Source organism: Ictalurus punctatus, chromosome 10 (assembly GCF_001660625.3).
Source record: "Ictalurus punctatus breed USDA103 chromosome 10, Coco_2.0, whole genome shotgun sequence".
NCBI lineage: Eukaryota > Metazoa > Chordata > Actinopteri > Siluriformes > Ictaluridae > Ictalurus > Ictalurus punctatus.
In genome coordinates this window covers 13,255,374-13,276,630 of record NC_030425.2, presented here as the reverse complement: position 1 = coordinate 13,276,630, position 21,257 = coordinate 13,255,374, and the positions used below count along the sequence as shown (strand labels likewise).

The window sequence follows — 21,257 nt, the reverse complement described above, 5'->3', positions numbered from 1 at the left end:
GACTGGGCCATTCTAACACATTAATTTTTTTCTCTGAAACCAATTGAGAGTTTCCTTTGCTGTATGCTTTGGATCGTTGTCCTGCTGGAAGTTCCACCCACGTCTCATCTTCATCATCCTGGGGGATGGCAGCAGATTCTTCTCAAGAATCTCCCAGTAAAGGGCTCCATTCATCGTTCCTTCAATTATATGAAGTCTGCCAGTACCATGTAATGTATCACAGCCCCACACTATGATACTTCCACTGTTGGTATAGTGTTTTAAGGGTGATGTGCAGTGCCATTTCTTCTCCAAACATGATGTGTAGTGTGACAGCCAAAAAGTTCAATTTTGCTGTCCTCTGACCAGACTACTCTCTCCCAATATTTCATAGGCTTGTCCAATTGACTTGTAGCAAACTTTAAACGAGCTTCGACATGCCTCTTCTTTATTAATGGAGTTTTGCGAGTTTTTCTTTTGTGACACCTTGGTAACAAAAAGCCTTTTTATAGACCACCAATTTACTAATCCAGCTGATATTAATTTGCACAGATAGGAGGTATAATTACTTATGGATTTCATCTGGTTCCTTTCCTTACCTTGTCTTGGAGGACTTCTTTTTCATAGTGTGTTCAATACTTTTTCCTGTGTCATTCCACTTTAGTACACATAACTGTATTTATGGACTTTAATGTTGTGAATTCTTTATATTTCTGGATTTCTTGAGTTAATACTGATGTCTGGTGAAAATTTCATGTGAACAGACTCATTGGAAATATATTTACTGAAAAAAAAATGTTGATGGGTTCAACACTTATTGTATGTCCCCACTGTATGTCTGCTTTTCCATTTTTCAGTAGTTTCTCCAAGAAGTCAACGAAGCCCAGAGGAGTCTGATCACTTTACTACTGCAAACCTTGAATGTCCTCATGGTTGCATTTTGCCTGATCAACTCTCTTTTGTTCTCTTTCTGTCCTTTTAGGAATATGAGCCCACAATATTTTATCCCAAACGATCTCCTGATAACTTGCATCAGGACTTTACCATTCAGTGTGAGAAGATGGATATTCCTTTCCTTTCTTATCTTCCAACCGAGGTAGGTGCTTTTTAATCCACATGTAACAAATTGTGACAAAGCGAACTGCCTTTAGCAGCTGGAGGGAGACGAGCTGCCAGCATTCAGTGCTGAGCCTCATATATACTTGTCTGCTCGTGCGGTGCAGGTCCAGCTCATAAACGATGCCTATAATCTGGTGATTGACGCTATCGTGGGGCCAGAAATAGACCTTAAAGACGTAAGAGAGCCCTATTCTGGAATATTGGTTACCCTTAAACAGGTGAAGATCCCCATCGCAAGTGTGGATGTGCCCTCAGGTATCTTCTCACTAATATCACGAACATCTTCTCACAACATTATACACAATCCATTTTAAAATTCAACCTCATTTATCAATCTGGATATAAATGAATTTATTTGTAACTTGTTCACAGGAACATTTAAATAAGACATTTGTGACAATCCAGTTATAAAACCAAATTATATAATTGTTGTAAGTTACTACAAACTTATATATATATATATATATATATATATATATATATATATATATATATATATATATATATATAAAACAAACGATTACTTCAATTGTACAAACAATTTTTGTGAAAATTTTGTGAAACTTACACTTTTCATGTCAAATGGCCTGAATGAAATCAATTTAAAAATTAAAACAAATAAGACTTGTCCATAAGTCAGGACAAAAGAATTGGCACTCTATTTTTTTTATTTTTTATTTTTTTATTTTTTATTTTTTTTAAATAAGAGGAGGAGTAGTTAGTGTGTGCCTGTGGTAGCCAATGTGATGCAGTGGCTGAGCTACGTTACTGGAACATGTTTAGAGGGCACTCTTTCACCATTTATTTAAATCTTGTTTTCAGCTCTCTTTCCTTTTTTGTGGGCATTTCTAAATGTAAATATGTGCCGTACCAAAATACCAACTAATTGGTATTTATAAACATAAAACAAATCATTGTTACCAAAACACAAAAACATTTGCACACAACTTTACCTAAAGCTTCATAAATGAAGCTCCTTATATGAAACTTTTAAAACACTTACTAACTAAATGCAATTTTTTACTCCAAAGGCTGGGATGTAGATGAAGCGAGTAAAGACGGGATCAATCCAGAGGTTCTCATCTCTCTGACGGTCCCCAAAAAGTGTGCCACAAGTTTCTCGGGGAAGCACTTTCTAGCAGGACGTTTTCTTCCATATGACATGCAGAAAAAATATGAACTCAATCTGCCTGAATTTCCAGGCACCGACTGTTTTATAGAACTGTAACACTGGCAAAACAAAAAACATATTTTGGATATGTATGAATTATATATACACATTCACATTTTGTACTTTATGGGTTGTTACTGTGGTAAAATGTCTAGAAGTTTGTACACAGAGACTGTCGTGGTGGCCGGTATGATGTATGTGGGTATGTGCTTAAGTGAAAGTGTGTAGCTTATTTTATTTTTTTTGTTTGCTTTAAAATAAAAATTATATTCTGTATTTTTTTTTTTTTGCTCATATATTTATGCAATTTCACATGCTAGAAATTATTCTGACTGTTATGACAATTGGTCAAAGCTTTTCCCTTCATAAAATTTTATGGTTAAAAAACCCCTTCAATATTCTTTAGTATTAGAGTTAGTATTAGACAGTAAAACTGGCAAATGCTTTGAATTATGTTATGTACTACATACAATTTGTGTATTTCTGAAGCCATTTTTTATGTTTATTTATGTTATATATTTACAATTTTGTTAATTTTTTTTTTTTTTTAGAAACTTTTTAAATAGCACATAGTTGCCCAGAACACAGTGAATAGACAGTGAATAGATTGGTATATAGTTTCTTAGTTTGAATAGGTTGTGTTTAACACCAGTTTAGATCTTGAATTCAAATAAATTCTCTTTGAACCTGTCAACTTCCCATGTGTTTTCATGTGCGTCTTAGCCACAAGCCTCCGGAAGTTAAGATTAATGGTCACTCCTAGCCACCACTGAACAGGGTAACAACTGAATGTTACAGTCATATTAGCCAAAATTTTGGGGAAAAAGTAAAAGGTTCAGACCATAGAGTATATTGTCTTTACTCAGGAGATTTACTCAACGTCAGGAAAATGGCGTGGGTGTAAGAATGACCGTTTGTTCCCTAACAACTGTTCCAGTATAAATTACCCAGAAAGGAGAAACACACAGTTTGTGGCAAAGGTCATGTCAGGACATCCATATATTCCTCTTTCAACAAATATTTAGCATTAGGTTCACTGAAGCTATCAAAAAGTGTTCCATTTTCTTTACATATGATATTTTAAAAAGTCTGTTTATATCAGTGTATTTCATCATCAAAAGTAACATCATAAAAATTCAGATAATAAAAAAGAAACCTCTGTAATCTCCAAACACCCAAAGAACGTTTTGATGATTGATGACTTGAAGTCATGTGCGCTCAATATGTCAACTAAGGAAAATCTGAAAATCTGTTTAGACTGAGGACAGAGGCTAAGAACATATTTTGGTCTGTACTTCAGCAGGAAATCTGGCTGTTTTGTATTGAGCAGACTCTTTTCATTCGCATCCAAATTACAGCCTCTCCTTTATAGCCTCTTTCCCCCCCAGTAATTTTCAGTAATCAGTCCACACCGTGTGGTTGATTTTGATTTACTGCTTTTATAACTTCAATCAATCCACAACTTCAAACAGACCTTAAAATATTTTTGTCTGAGGAAATTGTAAATGCACCAAAATCTCCTTGCCAACCATGATTTCAAGCAAATGTCAGTTTTCAAAACATTATTACTGTTTCTGATGAAGCATAAAATACAAGTCAGTAGCTCTTTCTGTGCATATCAGGCTTCAGTTTACAATGTTTTCTGACCTGCCTGAAACGGGATGCTGTTTCCTCATTGGCAGTGGAGAATCATGCGATTGGTGGTCATAAGGTTAAATAAGACAGACATAAAAGGACCATCTGCTGTTGACTTACTGTCGAGGAACATTTCAACAATGCAGAGTGGTTATTGTCAGTCAAAGGCCTTGACAGGGGAAGTCCACATGTCAGATTCATAAGAGATTTCTTACAGTCTGAACAGCTGAGCGCCATATAAAAGAATTTTTTTTCTTGCCAGGACACTGACAAATTAGTGTAATTCACTGAGTCACTCTTGAGGATAAACCGTTTAAGCACAAGATTAGTGTCACATCAGTGTTTAAGCTCCAACAGCGTAAATAAAAACATCAAATAAACCCATGCAAAGAAATTACATGAACTAAACCTGAAAGATTATACTATTCACATATGAAATTTACTTGTGGTTTTCAGACACTATTTTGCATTTCACACATTTTTCATGATTTTATTTTTCATGTGATTTTCTCATAATTCATTTTACACAGGTAACTTTTTCACTTTTTCTTTTCACATGTTAATCTTTCACATAATTTTCTCACAATTAATTTTCCTCAAATTCATTTCTCACGTTAATTTTTCCACATTATGTTTTTTAACTCACGTTAATCATGTGATTTTCTCACAATAAAATTTCCACGTTAATTTTTCACAAGTAGTTTGTGTGATTCATTTTTTTCATTTTTCCTCACATGATTCATTCTCCATGTTATTTTTGCACATGAAGGGTACTGTTCACATGGTGCCACTTGTGTTTACTTGAATTCAGATGTGCAGTTTTAGGACATAATGGTGAAATGCACCTTCACATATTTTTTATGTGAACACATTTAATCATACTAATAATCTATAATCACATATCAAACGTGTGTGATTTCTTCATAAGTGCAAATACAGTTCATGAATGGCAGTGAAATCAGAAATGGCAGTAATAATGCAGTAATGTTTATTTATGGAATTAATATTTATTTGTCCAGCTAATATCTAATAATACCTATATGTAATCAATAGTGGATCCATATAACATGCAGAACAAAACCAAGACACCTCACATAACTCCTGGGAATATGCATTAGCAAAAATGACACATGACATTCCTGTCCTAATAAACAAACAGCAAATTCAGTGAGGTACCCCAGTCTGTTCTCTCCTCCAGTTATCTTTTTTTTATAACACAGGTTCAGATGTGCTCTGGCCAATAGCAGGCAGGAGGGGGCTGGATTGGACCGCTCAAGCCCAGTGCCTGTCTTTTAAAACTCTGTTTTCTGAGAAATGTGCAACAGTCATCAGGCATATTTTGAAGGTTAGAGAAGAGATACCTGCGTAATTTTCCTGTCAAGTCACTCCGAGGACTTGAGAAAAACAACGTTTTCTGGTTTGCAGTGATTTGTGCCGGACAGGCTACTGAACATAAGACTGGCACCATGAGGAAGTGGATGTGGGTGGCACTGGTACTGTGCACCCTCTTTGCTTTGGCCCTGGCACAAGGTACGTACTCAGTGAAGCTTTAATTTGAGTTAATTACCAATTTGAGGATTGGATGATTACATATGCTTTATCCTCTGATACCTTAAGGTGCATTTACAGATGATTTTTAAACATGATATTCTCAGGTCTCACACGTGAGAATATTATATGCATTAAAATAATCTAATTCAACATTGATTAACTTTAATTGATACACAATTTTATTTTCCTCATAACAAAGCCATTACTAGTTTAATTTTTTTTTTTTTAATGTATGTACATGTACAGTGACATTGATTGTTAGAAAGGCACTAGATAATAATAATAATAATAATAATAATAATAATAATAATAATAATAACAATGATGATGACGATGATAATAATAATAATACTTGCTGTTGCTATTAATTATTATTGGAAACTTTGTTCCCACATAACTTCTCAAACCTCTAATTAAGAAATAATTAAATTAAAATAAATAAAAAATCTGACAGTTTGGAAAATCTGACAGTTTGTGAACATCCAGGTAACCGAGTCTCCAACTTTCCTCTTGCCTGTCTGCTGTCACTCCTTTTCCATCTCTCCTACACCTCAGCCTTACCAAATTTATTACCTGCTTCCTAAATCGAGGAGACAGCTGCCCGGTCTTGCTCTGCTAGTAGAATGGAAAATGGTGGATGACATTGGCACATGGCTTAAATCAGCTGGGTTTTAAATAACCAGATGTCAGTCAGTCTTTCATTAATGATCTGTTAGCCACGGTGACTGTGCCAAGCTTGTCCATGCTGAGATGAGCCATTTTGTGCACTCCAAAGTAAATATTGCCACTCGATCGTCTGCCTCATTTAAATGATTAATTCTCCAGATGCTCACCTCACGTTTGAGTTTAGCTGCCCAGATTCCCTTGAGGAAGACATATGTCTTAGGCACTTTGATGTAGGAGAAGAAGTGAAGAGAAGGGGGAAAAAGTGAAATCAGTGTAAATTTATGACAGGTTAAGTGTTGCGATTTCATCTCAGATACAGAGCCAGTGCCATGCGAGTGAACATCTGAAATGTTCTTCAGCAGTAAGTCAGGATGCATGTATCCCACTGATGGATGAGAAAACCAGAAGGAGCTGCCATAGCACTTTCAAATTCGCAGTAGCATTGTATCTGGATTACTGTCATTATTCAGTACTGCAAGACAGTTTAATTTGAAATAATGTTTCGCAGATGCAAAAAAAAAAAAAAAACATCAAGAGACTGTGGGATGTTTTACCAGTGGCTTTTTATCTGATCCTGAATCCGACAGATCGGACAGATCTCAAGGTCTGAGACCTCAGCCAATTCAAATGCCCAAAAGGCAAAACTACTTCCACATGTGAATGGACTAAGAGTAAACACATGCATAGACACACCTATCATTTTTGGCCATCATTTGCATTCATTCAATTGCATTCAAATCAGCCTGGAGGCTAGTAGCTGGCCACACTTCCTGTCTGAAAGGGAAATACTCCTGATTTTGAACAAATATATGCTTGTTACTAGGCTCTCATAATATGACAGACAGGTGTTAAAGAACTTTCCAGTGCCCTCACACCACTGTTATTACACTGAAATGAAATGCCATGGCATAGCTACATCATCACACCAGTCCAAAAGCCTTAGTTTATCCAGGCTCTTACATAACACGCTGGCTGAAATGGTTTTTACCTTTCCTTCTTGTAAGCGTCTGGAATATTTTAACAACTTCCAGACCTGTAGAAAAGGACTGCCAAGTTAATTTTTGGCAGAGATATTTGTCTAATCTTCAGAGCAAAAGAATGCATTGTTTTTTATTAGTGCCTGGCTAATAAAATGCTCCAAAACACTTTTAAAGTAGCATGAATAATATTCATGAATAGATTTTTTGTAATTGCTTGCAACTAAGCATACTGTAGACTTTTGTGGTGACGTGAGAAATCTGGAAGGACATTGTATTATTAACTTGGTACAATAAAACTTGGAAAATGCTACAAGGATCAAAAGAACACTTAACTGAATTCAAACTGACTCTCTTGGGTGAACACTGCTTCCCAGAATAAAGGTAGCTTCTCTGTTATGAGGGATCAGCATGTGGAGCTATGTTAGGAGGACACAGATGCTCCGTTCAAAGATGCTTGCATACTTTCGGCTGTAACTAACCTATTGTTTCCACTGCAACATAAATTTCTGCACACTAAATTCCTCAATACACACCCACAATGAAAGAGCAGTGTCCTGTTACATGGTCAATAAGTTATTAATGGAGGAATGGAGGATCTTGACTGAATTATTGAATGTCATTTCTGGCTCTTCCTTTGAGATGAATGTGTTGACAGATTTCAGGTTCTCAGGTTATATTAATGCAAATAATACGAAGAGCAATGCTAAAAAAAAAAAAGGCTTAAATTATACAGCAAATAAAAAACAATCAAGCAGGCTCTGTAACTACAAGGTGTTTTAAAGAATAGCCTAATAGACTCACTGTCGCCCTTTTGAAGCAGTGACTTCTCCAAAACTTCACCTGCATGCACATAAAGGATTTTCTAAGACTCCAAAGATGTGAAAAAACATGTCAAGGGCACTGCAGAGTGTCTGCTTACTGATAACCTGTGAGGAACATACTCATTCTGAACTGAGTGTAATCACAGAAAATGACTTCAGGGAGTGCATCACACCAGCGGAGCTTACACAGAGACTGACACGTCTCCTGTAGATAAGCACTTCAGCGTATGTGCTGAGAATAGAGCCAGTAACAATGAGCTGTCACGGCATCACTCTATTTGTAGAGGGGGGAAGTACAGCTTGGCTAGACAGGTTGTTGCTGAAAGAATGGCCTGTCTGCATAGATCTTCTCATTACATCCCACCATAAAATAATTGTTCAGCTTATGTAGCCTATGTTCATATAAACAGATTTGGCCTTAATGACTGCTAATGCCAGTCTATTGTCTATAAACGACTCATTTAGGGACCTCATTTGACCCATTCCTTGCCTACTCCATCTCTATTCCAAGAAAAAAACCTGCCTTTTAAATTTCTCCAACTCGGTTACAAATTTCTAGTTCATTTTCCAGACTTTGCAGACTAATATTGCAGATGTAGGAGTAGCTTCTCCGTCGCCAAATTCATTTGGATGTGTAAGGCAAACACTAGTTCTACCTCAAGACTTTAACCTGAGAAATCTCATCACATCTGCATTGCTTTTGGGAACGGAAGCCACGAAGTATGGCGCATGCGTCAGATCCAGTTGCTTTTCCATATGTGTGCATAAGCTCCTGGGTCATTTGCTAAGCTCTAGTAGAGAGCCCACAGTCTAGAGAGTTGAATACACTCCTGTTGACTATCATGGAATCAGTTATCTGGGGCTCATATATATCTGGCTGTAGATCATCCAGATGGACAAGTTTGGATCTCAAGGTAGTAGAAAGCGGCCCCAAGACAAAGAAACGTATGAAGCCAGACACCCAAGAGACAGATTTGAAATTCGAAGCTCAGTTATCTTCTATAGAGTTCTCTTTGACACTGAACCTTCTTCTTGCATTCACAGACACTAATGCAATTGTAGGAATGTGCTGTGAAGCGATGGTTTTAATACAGAACTGCAAGCAACAATGTGTAATTGAGAATGAATGCACAAGAATGTAGGGCTGAATGTGGCTGGACTGGTAATATAATTTTCTCTTATTGCCTGCAGGTTCTAGCCGGAACAGTTCACAGCTACGAAAGTTGAGCCATAGGAACAGGAACACAAAGCTGGCCTACAACAGCATCTTCGAACCTCAGACGACAGGTCTTTATTACTAAAATAATATATTTGTTTTGTGGTTATTTCCCCTTTGTTGCGAATATGCTGCCGTGATGATGAACTGGAGCTAATAAGTGTGCACCAGGGGATTTGGTGGCCAGCACATAAAAATATATTAAAGCATGAGGTGTGATTTCCTGTAACACCAGTGCTTCTTGAATGTGAGATCATATAATGCAAGCACAGGGCAATGACACACAGGCTGTTAACAAGAGCTTTAATTTAAAAAACAGGAGCAAGTGGTCTGATCAAAAAATATTAGTGTCCTTTACAGTTTCCTTAGGGTGAACCTGAAATAAAAATAACTTGATGAGAATAAGATATATTTTAAGCAAAACGGACACTCGAGGCTGATGATTATTTTTGTTTTTGTTTTTAAATATTACAAGTGATACACCAATTTGTTCGTAGCTAAAGTTGGATATGTTAATTTTTATTTCACTGTGAAATACAGGAGTGACAGAGTGGACATCCTGGTTCAACATTGACCATCCTGGTGGTAATGGGGACTATGAGAGGCTAGAAGCTATTCGATTTTATTACAGAGAGAGAGTGTGTGCACGGCCTGTCGCCATGGAAGTTCGTACCACTGACTGGGTACCTGCTTCAGACACTGGTGAGGTGGTACATTCCAGTCTGGAGAAGGGCTTTTGGTGCATTAATAAAGAACAGCCATATGGACGCATCTGTTCCAACTACCATGTGAGATTCCAGTGTCCACCAGGTACTATTAATCAAGCAATAGGTCATTGTAGATTACCCCATGTTATGAACTGCATAGTGAAAAAAGAGATGGATCAGTGCATGTTTATTTTGGAAATGATGAAGTATATTGGATTGAACTGTCTGCTATTCTTTCACTTCTTCAGTTCAAACATATTGGACAAACTGGAGTGAGTGGGGTCCTTGTTCAACCACTGCCTGTAATGATGTGGGCATCCAAGTGCGTCGGCGGAAATGCATGAGCACACAGCCTCTGCCCAAGCTGGTCATGCCAGCTTGCCCAGGCCCTCATGCTGAGCGGACAGAGTGCTCTACTCCACCTTGCGAAGGTAACCGGTCAGTGAATTTAAATGAGAATATGCTGCTGCATTGCCACCTCACCGCTCTAGCCCAAGCTGACTGGTAGGTGGGAATTGGTAAATAACCAAATGGGGAAATAAAATAAAAAAACTAAAAGAAAAACAAATAAACAAACAAACAAAAACCACAACCCATATAATTTGGTGCATATCAGAATCCTCAGTCATTTTTGTAACAAAACCAGCATTTTATTTAGCATTAAATAGAATTATTCAAATCATTTGTCATAACTATTTGAAATGCTTGCTTCATCCTTGACTTCTGATGGAATAATTACAGCTTAACATTTTAGCATCCATTTCATTTGTTTATCAAGCCAATATATCACGTCTTCAAATAGGCTTTCTGCATGCAGATTATCCAGTTTGGCTGATTTTATCCCAAAAGGTCAGACCAGTAATTTCAATGCAACACTCATCTCTTCTCCAACCAGCTAAGTGGAGTCAGTGGGGGACGTGGAGCACTTGCTCAGTGACCTGTGGGAAGGGTCGAAGAACAAGACGGAGAACTTGCAGCAGATCATCTGACACGGTCCGCTGCAGAGGACGACCACTGGAAGTCCAGAAGTGTGGAAATACCCAATGTCCAAGTGCGGTATATCCTATTGCCTATCTTACACATCACAGTCTTAAAAAAATAAGTGCAAAGTTAGAATGAACTGTGATTTATATGTGTGCAAACTGTAGTGTTGTGTCAACTTGTGTGTCCTGAGGGACACCCAAATGAGGAGTGCAGCCACTGCATTTGTGAGGGACAGACACTACGAGGGGAAGTCCTGAGTGTGACTGGAGTTCCAGTGTCTGGAGCCAGTGTGGCTGTGGCAGACCAGCCAAAGGTTATCCGTGCCCAGACAGATGATAAGGGTTTGCTCAAGATACATGACATGTGCTCAGGCCCTGAGACTCGGCTACTCATCAGCAAGGAAAAGTTTGCTTCGGCAACTGTCCCTATTTTCAGAAATAGCAGTGAAAACCTCTGGGTTCGAGCTTTCCTCAGGTCCTCAGGTAAGCCCTATGCAACAGAGACTTGTGACCAACACACAGCCTCATACAAAATTAAGTAGAGAGGCTTAAAAGCAACCATGTTGAGTGTCAACAACATACAGTCATTCAGCAAAGAGTCTGACAGCTTCTTTTGAGCGGTTTTAGGCATACACTTGTTCAAATAGCAGGTGTGTTTGCCAATGAGCTAATATAATTAACAAATGTTGCCAGGTTTCAGTAAAATTTCCAGCCAAGCTGCATTAAAAAAACAACAAAAAATATATATATACCTAAGGACTAGGGATGCACCGAAATGAAAATTCTTGGCCGAAGCTGAAACCGAATATAATGAAAAACTTGGCTGAAAGCCGAAGGCCGAAACCGAACACGTTTTTTTTTTTTTTTTTTTTTTTTGCTTTTTTTCCATTTATTTTGCCATTTTTTTCACCATTGCATGAATTAAATAGTCAAAATGTGCTTTTTACTATTTTGTCTTGCTTTTCAAAGAAAAAACTCAATTACAAAAACTACAATTTCAAAATATTCATTTAACACTGAACATTTTTTTTCATTCCAGCAGGCATAGTCTACCAACAAGGCACAATATAACTTTAAATAAATAAATGAGTAAAATAAAAATATTTTTATGTGGTCATCTTTGAGCCCCCCTTGAATAGCCGATGTTAGGCCTATAACTGACTGCTGAAAGAATGGAACACTCTGCAGCCTACAACAAAAATGTGCATTAAAAAGTGCATTGACAAGAGTGCAGAAAATGGTTCTATTCGGTTCTATACGGCTGATTATATTCGGTTATATACCGCTCGCGTCCCTGTACACCTCGTGGAGTATTAGAATGGATATAGTATACTTATATACGTTGTTAATGTTATGTTCCTTGATAGATTTAGTTAGTTTAAACTATAGATTAGTTCATTTAGTCCCTTTGCCTGTCTTGACTACGTTTTTTGGATTATGATTTGGATTTGTCTGCCTGTCCTTAAATAAATACTTCTTTAACTGCTTCCGTACTCTACTCCCTTACGTCTCGCGACGTAACAGAATACGGAACGCAAACAAAAAAGTAAACATCCGAAGAGCACGTGCGTCGTGCACATAGCTCGCGCATGCGCGTGCCCCCTCATCGAGGTCGTGAAATTCGCACGTCTCACTCTGGTTGCTAGGCTATTGGGTTGCGTCATCAAACACGCTATTGTTCGGTCAAATTTATTCGGCATTTTTCAATTATTATTTCAGTTGCCGAACATTCGGTGCATCCCTACTAAGAACTTAAACTAGCCCAAAGAAATTGGGCATTAGAAAAGGGAGACATATTTGTCTTGTTTTCCTCAGCCTTTGCATTGGAAAAAGTTCACTGTGATGCACATGTTTTTCTGGTGTACAAACATTATCCAGTCTATAATCCCCCTTTTGTTCTTCTGAACCTTTCAAGATATGCACTTGCACGTTGCTGTGGTAGAGGTGTTTGTGGAAATGTATTAGATTTAATCCTGATTACTTGCTATAAAAAAAGATCATGGCAGCTACAGTGTATTTTTCAACTAGCCCAATTTGGCAAGTCTGTCATTAACTGTCCTGACTGCTGCTCCTGCCCTGAACATATGGCAGCATGATTCCCATACCTGTGTTACCTGTGTGCCTCTATTGAAGATTAACATTTATTGAAACACTGATGTAAATGGTGCCCTTATGGACAAGCCACCACTGCCTGGCTAGTCTAAATTACTTGTCACCTGGACAGAGGAACCGTGCTTGCTTAGATGTTTGGAGAAAAACAGTAACAGAAACAAAGTAAATAAATATATATAAAAATAAATTAATTTATGTTCCAACAATATTCCATTTGTGCTTCTCAACTGCGCTAATTTTATTACATCTTCTATTACAGTTTTTTCCCCTAAAGTTTTTTCCCTTAATTTTCTTATAGAGAAGCCATACATTCTCAAACACCCTGAAGATAAAGTACGATATGAAGGACAACGTGTGACTCTTTGCTGCAAAGCAACAGGAACCCCCATACCTGATAAATATTACTGGTAGGAATATGGGTATTGTTATCTATAATCTTAATATAATTGCTTTGGATTTAATGGCATATTTAATCAATTTGTTTGCCCACCAGGTATCACAATGGAACTATGCTGGACCAAAAAATATACAAGTACGATGGAGACTTGGTATTGCGTGATCTGAAACCAGAACACACTGGGATGTATTATTGCAAAGCCAATAGTCTAACAGGAACCATTAAGTCCACTTCTGCATTCCTGACTGTTTTTGGTAAGTGGATAATCAATTCATCTGCCAGAATTAATTAATCAGTGTGAAGAGTATGAAGATCTTTACATTTGTGCACAAAGGAAGAAAAGACCATGAAAAGTAATGTCCCCAAAGACTAGCAGATGTTTGTGTTGATGCTGTTCCATCCTCTCTATGCATATAACTGATCGTAAAGGAATGGCCATGTCTAAATCTGAAGCTCTGGACATTTAAATGAAATCTAAGACATCTCATCAGACTATTATGCATTTTCACCTCCATGCACATAACTATACTTTGCACAAATTCCCTTTATGCTTGTTAGCCAAAGTATAGATTTACAGAAAGCCCTGCTGTATGGTGTGCTAAAATAATCAGACACCACTTTTTTCACTTCTGAACTTGCACTCTGTCTTTGACTGACTGCAACACTGAAAATATTACTGTCTTATAACACTGTCTTATGGAGCCCCTGAAATCTGATAAAACTGTTAAAAATTGAAGTTGTTTTAATTGATTGGAGCACTAGAATTCATTTTTCAATCAAGTTCATTTCCACAAAACTTCCACATATGGGTAGCATTTATAATAATGCTATAATCAAATCTCACTATTTTAATGTCACTTATTTGGAGTCACTAAACTATTAAGTCTTTCCTGAGATGCCAAAGCAATTTGTGAACATTTGGGCAAATATTTTCCCCAAAAACATTTAGATATTAATTAAACTGATTATTACTGTATGCTCTTAATTTAATCAATATTTAAGAATGCCATAATTATGGTAGTGGGCAAATGAAATAGAAAAAAATGAGAAATAAATAGAAGAAAAAACACAAAAAATTCACCAAGACACTTTATATCATTTATTAGAATTGATTTGTCAACCTGCATTTATGAATAAGCAGCTACAATGGTAGTTCAGTGTTCCTTAATATTGGCAACTAATATCATTTGCATGGCCATTTTGGAAAATGGTGGATATGTTCAATAACAACATAGCTATTGCTAACAAATCTAACCAATCACCGATGTCTGTTAGCTCATCTATGTGAAAGAGAACAATTAAACTATTGGTACTATTCATATTACTGTTGTACAGTTACAGTTGTTCTTGTGTCGCATTTTCTCAACTAGTTCTTAATAATGAACATTGTGGCTCACTTTTCTAGTTCAACATTTTGTTACATTTGAATCATTTGGTTTGGTTTGTTTGCATCACCACTTGCAATGGATGGCTAAATAATGCTACTTAACACATATTCATGGTTTCATAATGCCACTTTATATATTTTGGCCTAATGAGTAATAAAAAAACATACATTAAAGTTAATTTTGCCACTCTTTCTAGTTGCATTTAGTCTCACATTGTGAAACAATGTTTCTTTATATTATTTTTTGTTCTTAATTTTCCTGTAATGTTGTGCCTACATGGAATAATGTGCATATGTTTAGATAAATAAGATACTTTTATGCACTTTCATAATTTACAGCCAAAGGAACCCCAGCATGTAATGCTACTCCTGAAAATCACCTGATTAAACTGCCTTTAGACTGCAAACAGTCAGCCACAAAATCCAAGTGGTATAATGCTGGTCGTTGTACTAACAACAAATGTCCTGGGTCACTGGACTTTGACCTACGATGCAAAGATTCATCTAGTTTCTGCTGTGGGGTGAAGCAAATGGAAACAAAGGAGATCAATTGTGGCAGCTACATTCTTCCAATAAAGGTTGTGACTGAATGCGGTTGTCAAAAATGTGTCCAACCCAAAATTCTGGTACGGGGGAGAGTGGTTGCTGCAGACAATAATGAGCCCTTACGATTTGGACACATTTTCATGGGAAAAGAACGAATAGGAATCACAGGTTATCAGGGTGGGTTCACAATTCATGTGCCCTCTGACACCCAACGTCTGGTAGTGAACTTTGTGGACCCATCCCAAAAGTTCTTAGATACTCTCAAAGTGTTTGTTTTTGATAAGAAGGGTGGTTCAGTTTACCATGATGTAAAAGTAATGCGAAAGCAGGAACCAATTGACATCAACGCTGCAGAGAGCAACACTATTTATCTGGGTGAAATAAAAGGGGAGGAGCCCATTGGTCAGCTGGTCATACCTCCCAACTCCTTCCACAAAGACACTGGGGAAATGTACGAAGGCACGGTTAAAGCAAGTGTCACTTTCTTTGATCCACGCAACGTCACAACAGCTGCGGCTATGCCAGGAGACTTGAACTTTGTGGGTGATGAAGGTGATATGCTTCCTTTGAGGACATATGGAATGTTTTCTCTTGATTTCAGAGATGAAACAAATCAGGAGATCCTTGGAGCTGGTGAAGTCCAAGTGCTCCTTGATACAGAACATGTCAAAATGCCAGAGCATATACCTACTATGAAACTGTGGTCTCTCAATCCAGTCACAGGTATTTGGGAGGAGGAGAGTAATTTTCAACCTACTCAGGTTACCACTGCTGGAAATGGGAGGAAAAAAAGAGAGGAGCGCACTTTCCTGATAGGGAACATGGAAATAAGAGAGCGCAGACTGTTCAACTTGGATGTACCTGAAAATCGCCGCTGCTACGTCAAGGTTCGGGCATACATGAGTGACAAATTCTTGCCTACTGAGCAACTTGAAGGTGTGGTGATAAATCTTATAAACCTGGAGCCCAGGCCTGGATACTCATCAAATCCTAGAGCTTGGGGACGTTTTGACAGTGTGATAACAGGACCAAATGGAGCTTGTCTTCCAGCCTTCTGTGATGTCCAGAGATCTGATGCATACACAGCCTATGTCACAGCCACAATGGGAGGTGAAGAACTTGAAGCAGCCCCATCTACACCAAAAATGAATCCTAACATCATTGGCGTATTACAACCATACTTAGACAAGTTAGATTATCAACGATCAGATCATGATGATCCAGCACTCAAAAAAACTGCCTTTAGAATAAATTTAGCCAAGCCAAATCCAAATAATCTGGATGAAACCAATGGACCAATATATCCTTATCAAAGTCTAATCTCATGTGAAAACGCACCCATTGATGCAAATCATTTCCGTTTCTTCCGTGTAGAGAAAGACAAATATGAGTACAATGTGGTTCCTTTTCAGGAGAATGATCTCACAACTTGGACTGGGGACTACCTTTCATGGTGGCCAAACCCACAGGAGTTCAGGGCTTGCTATATCAAAGTTAAGATCCATGGGGAAACAGAAGTTATGGTCAGGTCAAAGAACTTTGGTGGTACCCATTTTCAGACCAGGGGTCAGTTGTATGGAATTAGGGACATACGCAGCACTCGTGACTTGAAACATCCTAACACCTCTGCTGCTTGCTTGGAGTTCAAATGCAGCGGAATGCTTTATGACCAAGACACTGTTGACCGGTCTCTAATTACTATCCTTCCACAAGGCAACTGTCGGAGAATAGGCATCAACAGTCTTCTGCAAGAGTACCTTACAAAGCACCCACCTCTTCTACATAACAACGAGTCTCATGCATTTACCATGTTAGCTCCCGTGGACCCACTAGGCCATAACTATGGAATATACACTGTCACAGACCAGAACCCACGCATTGCCAAAGAGATCGCCATAGGACGCTGCTTTGATGGTACCTCAGACGGTTTCTCAAGGGAGATGAAATCAGATTCCGGAGTGGGTCTAACTTTCAGCTGCCCCAAAAGAACTGTAAACCGTGAGAGCCTGTTCCAGCGCTTGCAAACAAATCCTAGTCAAACCTTGGCACAAATGGCTCGGGACATGAGGGAATCACAGGGAACACAAGTTAGAAGAGGGTCAGCACAGGTGGTGGCATATCCTTCTGACCAACAGGGCAGGATCCAGAGCCGCAGAGTTAGCAACAGCAGCAGGAGAAGAACTGCTACACGGACTCAACAAGGCAGTAGATCTGCCTAAATGTGAGTATACTACATTTTGTTTATTTATGAAAATTTAAATGTGCCACTAAATGGGAATTAACTTATTTTCCTTCTCATCTGTGTAAAGGTTGTTGGGAAGATGTTGGCTGAAGACACTCACAGAAATGATGTAAATGACAAACTTGGTCAGTCTGGACATTAGATACTCAGTGTTTTCTGAGCCAAGTTCCATTATTTTGCTATAAACTCACTCTGGACATGTTCTCTTCAGTTTTCTGAAGGGAAACGTCATTTACATGCTTCCTCATTCCCCCATAATTACTTGATATAATAAGAAATGTCTTTAATGTTCAGGATGGACACTTTTATTTATTAGAGTTATAAAAAAAATATCAATTCAAGTGCATTATTTCAGCCTTTTTGGATCTTACATTTATACCATTTAAGTTTAAGATTAGTAACTCCGTAGTGAGCTTAGATGTACATAAAGAAGGTTCCTGTTATTCTGTTAAAGGTACTCACTGTAGGAGTGATGCATGTGGTTTAGTGGACTAGAGCCTAGAAGTAGAAACAATGCTAGTCTGGCTCCCCCCTTTTCCAAATTAGCACAATAATAGCTCAAATGTAACTCAACCATACTTCAGTTTGACCAAAGTATAACTAAACTAAGCCAAAGAAAGCAAAATGTGCCAGCAGTCTAAACAAAACCTGTGTTGATACTTTGGACAGAATAGCTGAATAATACAATAGCCCTTGGTTTGGAATTAGGACATTTCCATTTTTAAAGACTCCAAACTACCTCCTGAATCTTTTCAACAAAATTTGAGTCAAAGCAATAAAATTTAAGGTATTGTTTAAAATTCTGCATAGCTTTAATCATAAGAGTAGAGTGTAGCATGGTAAATCCAATAGTTTGTACATAGGTTAAAGTATATTGTTCCTTATGGGTGTCTGTTTGTCTCTTGACGTGCAATAATTCTGACAATTACTTGAGAGTCCTAACCAAATAAAAATCTGCTATGTTCATTAGGACTGTTAAAAGTTGGGCTAATCCCTATGTAAGTTTAAGTCTGTTTCACAAACTATGTATAGTCAGCTTATTATCTATTTTTAAGGAATCTTAGCATCCTATAAGAACTAAGCAACTTTTCTTAATAGTGTTCATTTGATGGACATTTTGGAATATTTCAGCTTTACTGAATTAGAGACTCTTCACAGTTTATAGTGGAAATAAACACATTTTACCTGAAGTGATAATCTCATGACGTGTATTTACAGTACATACACTTTATTTCACCTTATGAACAATTACTGAAGAATCTGGGTAATCTGGATGGTATAGAAATAGAGGTATTTTCATCTGAAGTAGACTACACCACGATATACAGACCCATGGACTACATCCATTCCGATTGCAATACCTGACCATTACTGGCTGATTGCTGTTATAGTAAAAATAAAGAAAATAGTTTGAAATATTCAAAACTATCAAGCAGGACAACAAAAAATAGGTTATGCATATGATGAGATGATAACCTCTTCTTTTCACCACTAACTAAAAATAATGCTACAGTTTTCTAGCTATTCATAATATTCTATTCATGGTTTCAAATACTATATGTACAAAAGCATAAGATGCCTTTTAGTAGGTTTTTTTTTTTTTTTTTTGTATATGTGTTAGCAAGGGGGTGGACTCCAACTTTGAAAATCCTCCCCCACTCCTGACACCAAAGCCCTTGATAGCATTTATTTCCCAGAGACAGTTTAACAATTATAGCATGCTAATTGGATATTTTACTTGCAAATCACATAGCACTTAATGAGGTGAACATTATTTGTGTTTACACAAATCCCAAGAGTCAAACAATAACAAAAACAATAACAAATCAGATTTGAAAAAAGCACAGCAAAAGGATGGTACACATTGTACATCAAAAGCAATTCAGGCAAGACCATCTAGAATGCAATTAATATCTGGTAGTACTGGATTATTTCTATAATTCTGTATAATAGAAACATTGATTCCATGCCTATTAGATTTGTGTGGCACCCAGGGAAAACCCTCCACAGGGTCAAATTTTAAAAATTTTCTGCTGTATATAGTTCTAAAATCTACAAAACATTTTCCTGAAAATAAAGTTCTAGCATTTTAAAGTCTGGTTACTCCCAAATTGAGAAACTAGCTTTTAAATATTCCATTTTAACTCCACTGAAAGACTCTGTGGAAATTATCTTTACATTTATAATCTAAGCTAATTATGGAAAAACAACATTTCTGCCAAATTGTAAAGAATTATAAGTTTACAATGGGAAATAAGTAATCACTATGGTTATCAGCATTACCCACAGACTCTGTCTCTTCATCTGAGGTAAAAGGACACATTTATCTTTAAATGTCCATCCTCAAACTTTTACTTTGCAAACCTCTTGCCCAGCTAGCTAACCCTTCTTGCTAGAATGGATATATGAGGGACTTTCATTCCTCATTAAATAATTATCAATAATTAGTCATCTGGGCCTAAGGTGCCTGGTACTGAGCCTAACATAGAATTAATCGATTGTGACTATAAGCAATACTAAAATAAAGAGAGAAATCTTAAACATTTTTGTAATGTACATTAAATTCTCACTTTCCATCTTGACCCTGAGAGTGCAGGGACAAGTGAGCAAAACCGCCAAAAAAATAATTATGTTTCATGGCCTATAAATGGCCGAAAAGTCAGTCTTACTGTCTGCAGAGTCCAGGGTGTTGACAGGCTGAGCTGTTAATGTTTCCCACTGGCCCAAATATAATTTGGACATTGTGAATTAAAGGTAAAATATTCAAGATATTTGTTCATTTGTGCAGATTTTAACAAGAATGGTCAGTGCTCATTTTTTAAGTTTAAAATTTGCATCATATGTTTTTCATTAACCAGAGATCATTGAACAGCTAGGGGATTCAGAATATTTCTTGTCCTAAATTGAATGCAAATGTGTCACCAAAAAGCAAGCTTTAACCAATATCTTAAGCGATATATAAAAGCTAAAGGTAATAGTTGGGATTGTTTTGTAATGACCTGGCTAAGCTGAATATTGTAACATTCTCCACTATATGCATTACATTTACAGCCTATTGGAATATTGATATAATAACCAATTACAGTGATGCAACACAGAAATGGTAACTTGGCCTCATCATAACTTTCAAAATTCCCTGAGCCATGAGTGCAAGCACATGTCCTTTCTCAAGTGTCTGGCTGGTTTCAGAGAGACTATAACTTATTCAGGAATATCCTTTAGCCAAAAGTGCTTCGGGTAATTTCACCACTGCCTAGCATATAATGAAAGTTATATGGCTGCCACTTTAGTCTGGAAAGAAATCGCTGGATGTAATGAAAGCATTTTATAAATCATTCTCTGGAATTTCCTGTAAAATTTGTGTAACTTATATTGCATGGCACTCCCCATCTTTTGATCCCAGAATAATGTGTGTTAAGTGATTATTATGTCTGTTCACATTAACTGTAAATAAAGGTTTCTTGTGATCATATTTGCTTGTCATACTTTCAGTTGTAATACTAGTATAGTATTAAAATTACATGTCAATTGAAACAATTATACAAACCAAATTAATTACGCTCAATATTAGATATTTCAAAAATATACTACAAAATATCCAAACTATTCTAAGTAAGGAATAAAACATGACAGGGCATGTTGTTATAGGAAAATAATCATCAAGAGTGTGGTGTAATGTCACCCAACACAAAGTGAGGGTGTATTATTCCTCTAATTTCACAGCAATTTCCTTCCTGAAGACTTT

The 21,257-nt window shown here is 37.2% G+C and overlaps 2 protein-coding genes across 2 annotated transcripts in view; both read left to right on the top strand.

The window, feature by feature from the left end:
* The window catches only part of yjefn3 (YjeF N-terminal domain containing 3), a 35,535-nt gene extending 32,572 nt beyond the window's left edge, over positions 1–2,963 (top strand). Inside the window, exons 4-6 of the mRNA XM_017478747.3 lie at positions 962–1,075; positions 1,203–1,353; positions 2,130–2,963. Coding sequence (XP_017334236.1) covers positions 962–1,075; positions 1,203–1,353; positions 2,130–2,326 — 462 coding nt within the window. The 3' untranslated portion in view covers positions 2,327–2,963. The remainder of the gene's footprint in view (positions 1–961; positions 1,076–1,202; positions 1,354–2,129) is intronic.
* A 2,237-nt stretch (positions 2,964–5,200) lies between these two features.
* On the top strand, positions 5,201–20,984 carry cilp2 (cartilage intermediate layer protein 2). Its single transcript, XM_017478748.3, has 10 exons — positions 5,201–5,434; positions 9,114–9,209; positions 9,679–9,948; positions 10,094–10,276; positions 10,741–10,896; positions 10,994–11,311; positions 13,239–13,347; positions 13,434–13,591; positions 15,064–17,491; positions 17,580–20,984. Exons 1-9 carry the CDS (start codon positions 5,371–5,373, stop codon positions 17,487–17,489), a joined length of 3,780 nt encoding a protein of 1,259 aa, XP_017334237.1. The 5' UTR covers positions 5,201–5,370; the 3' UTR covers positions 17,490–17,491; positions 17,580–20,984.
* The last annotated feature ends 273 nt before the right edge of the window (positions 20,985–21,257 follow it).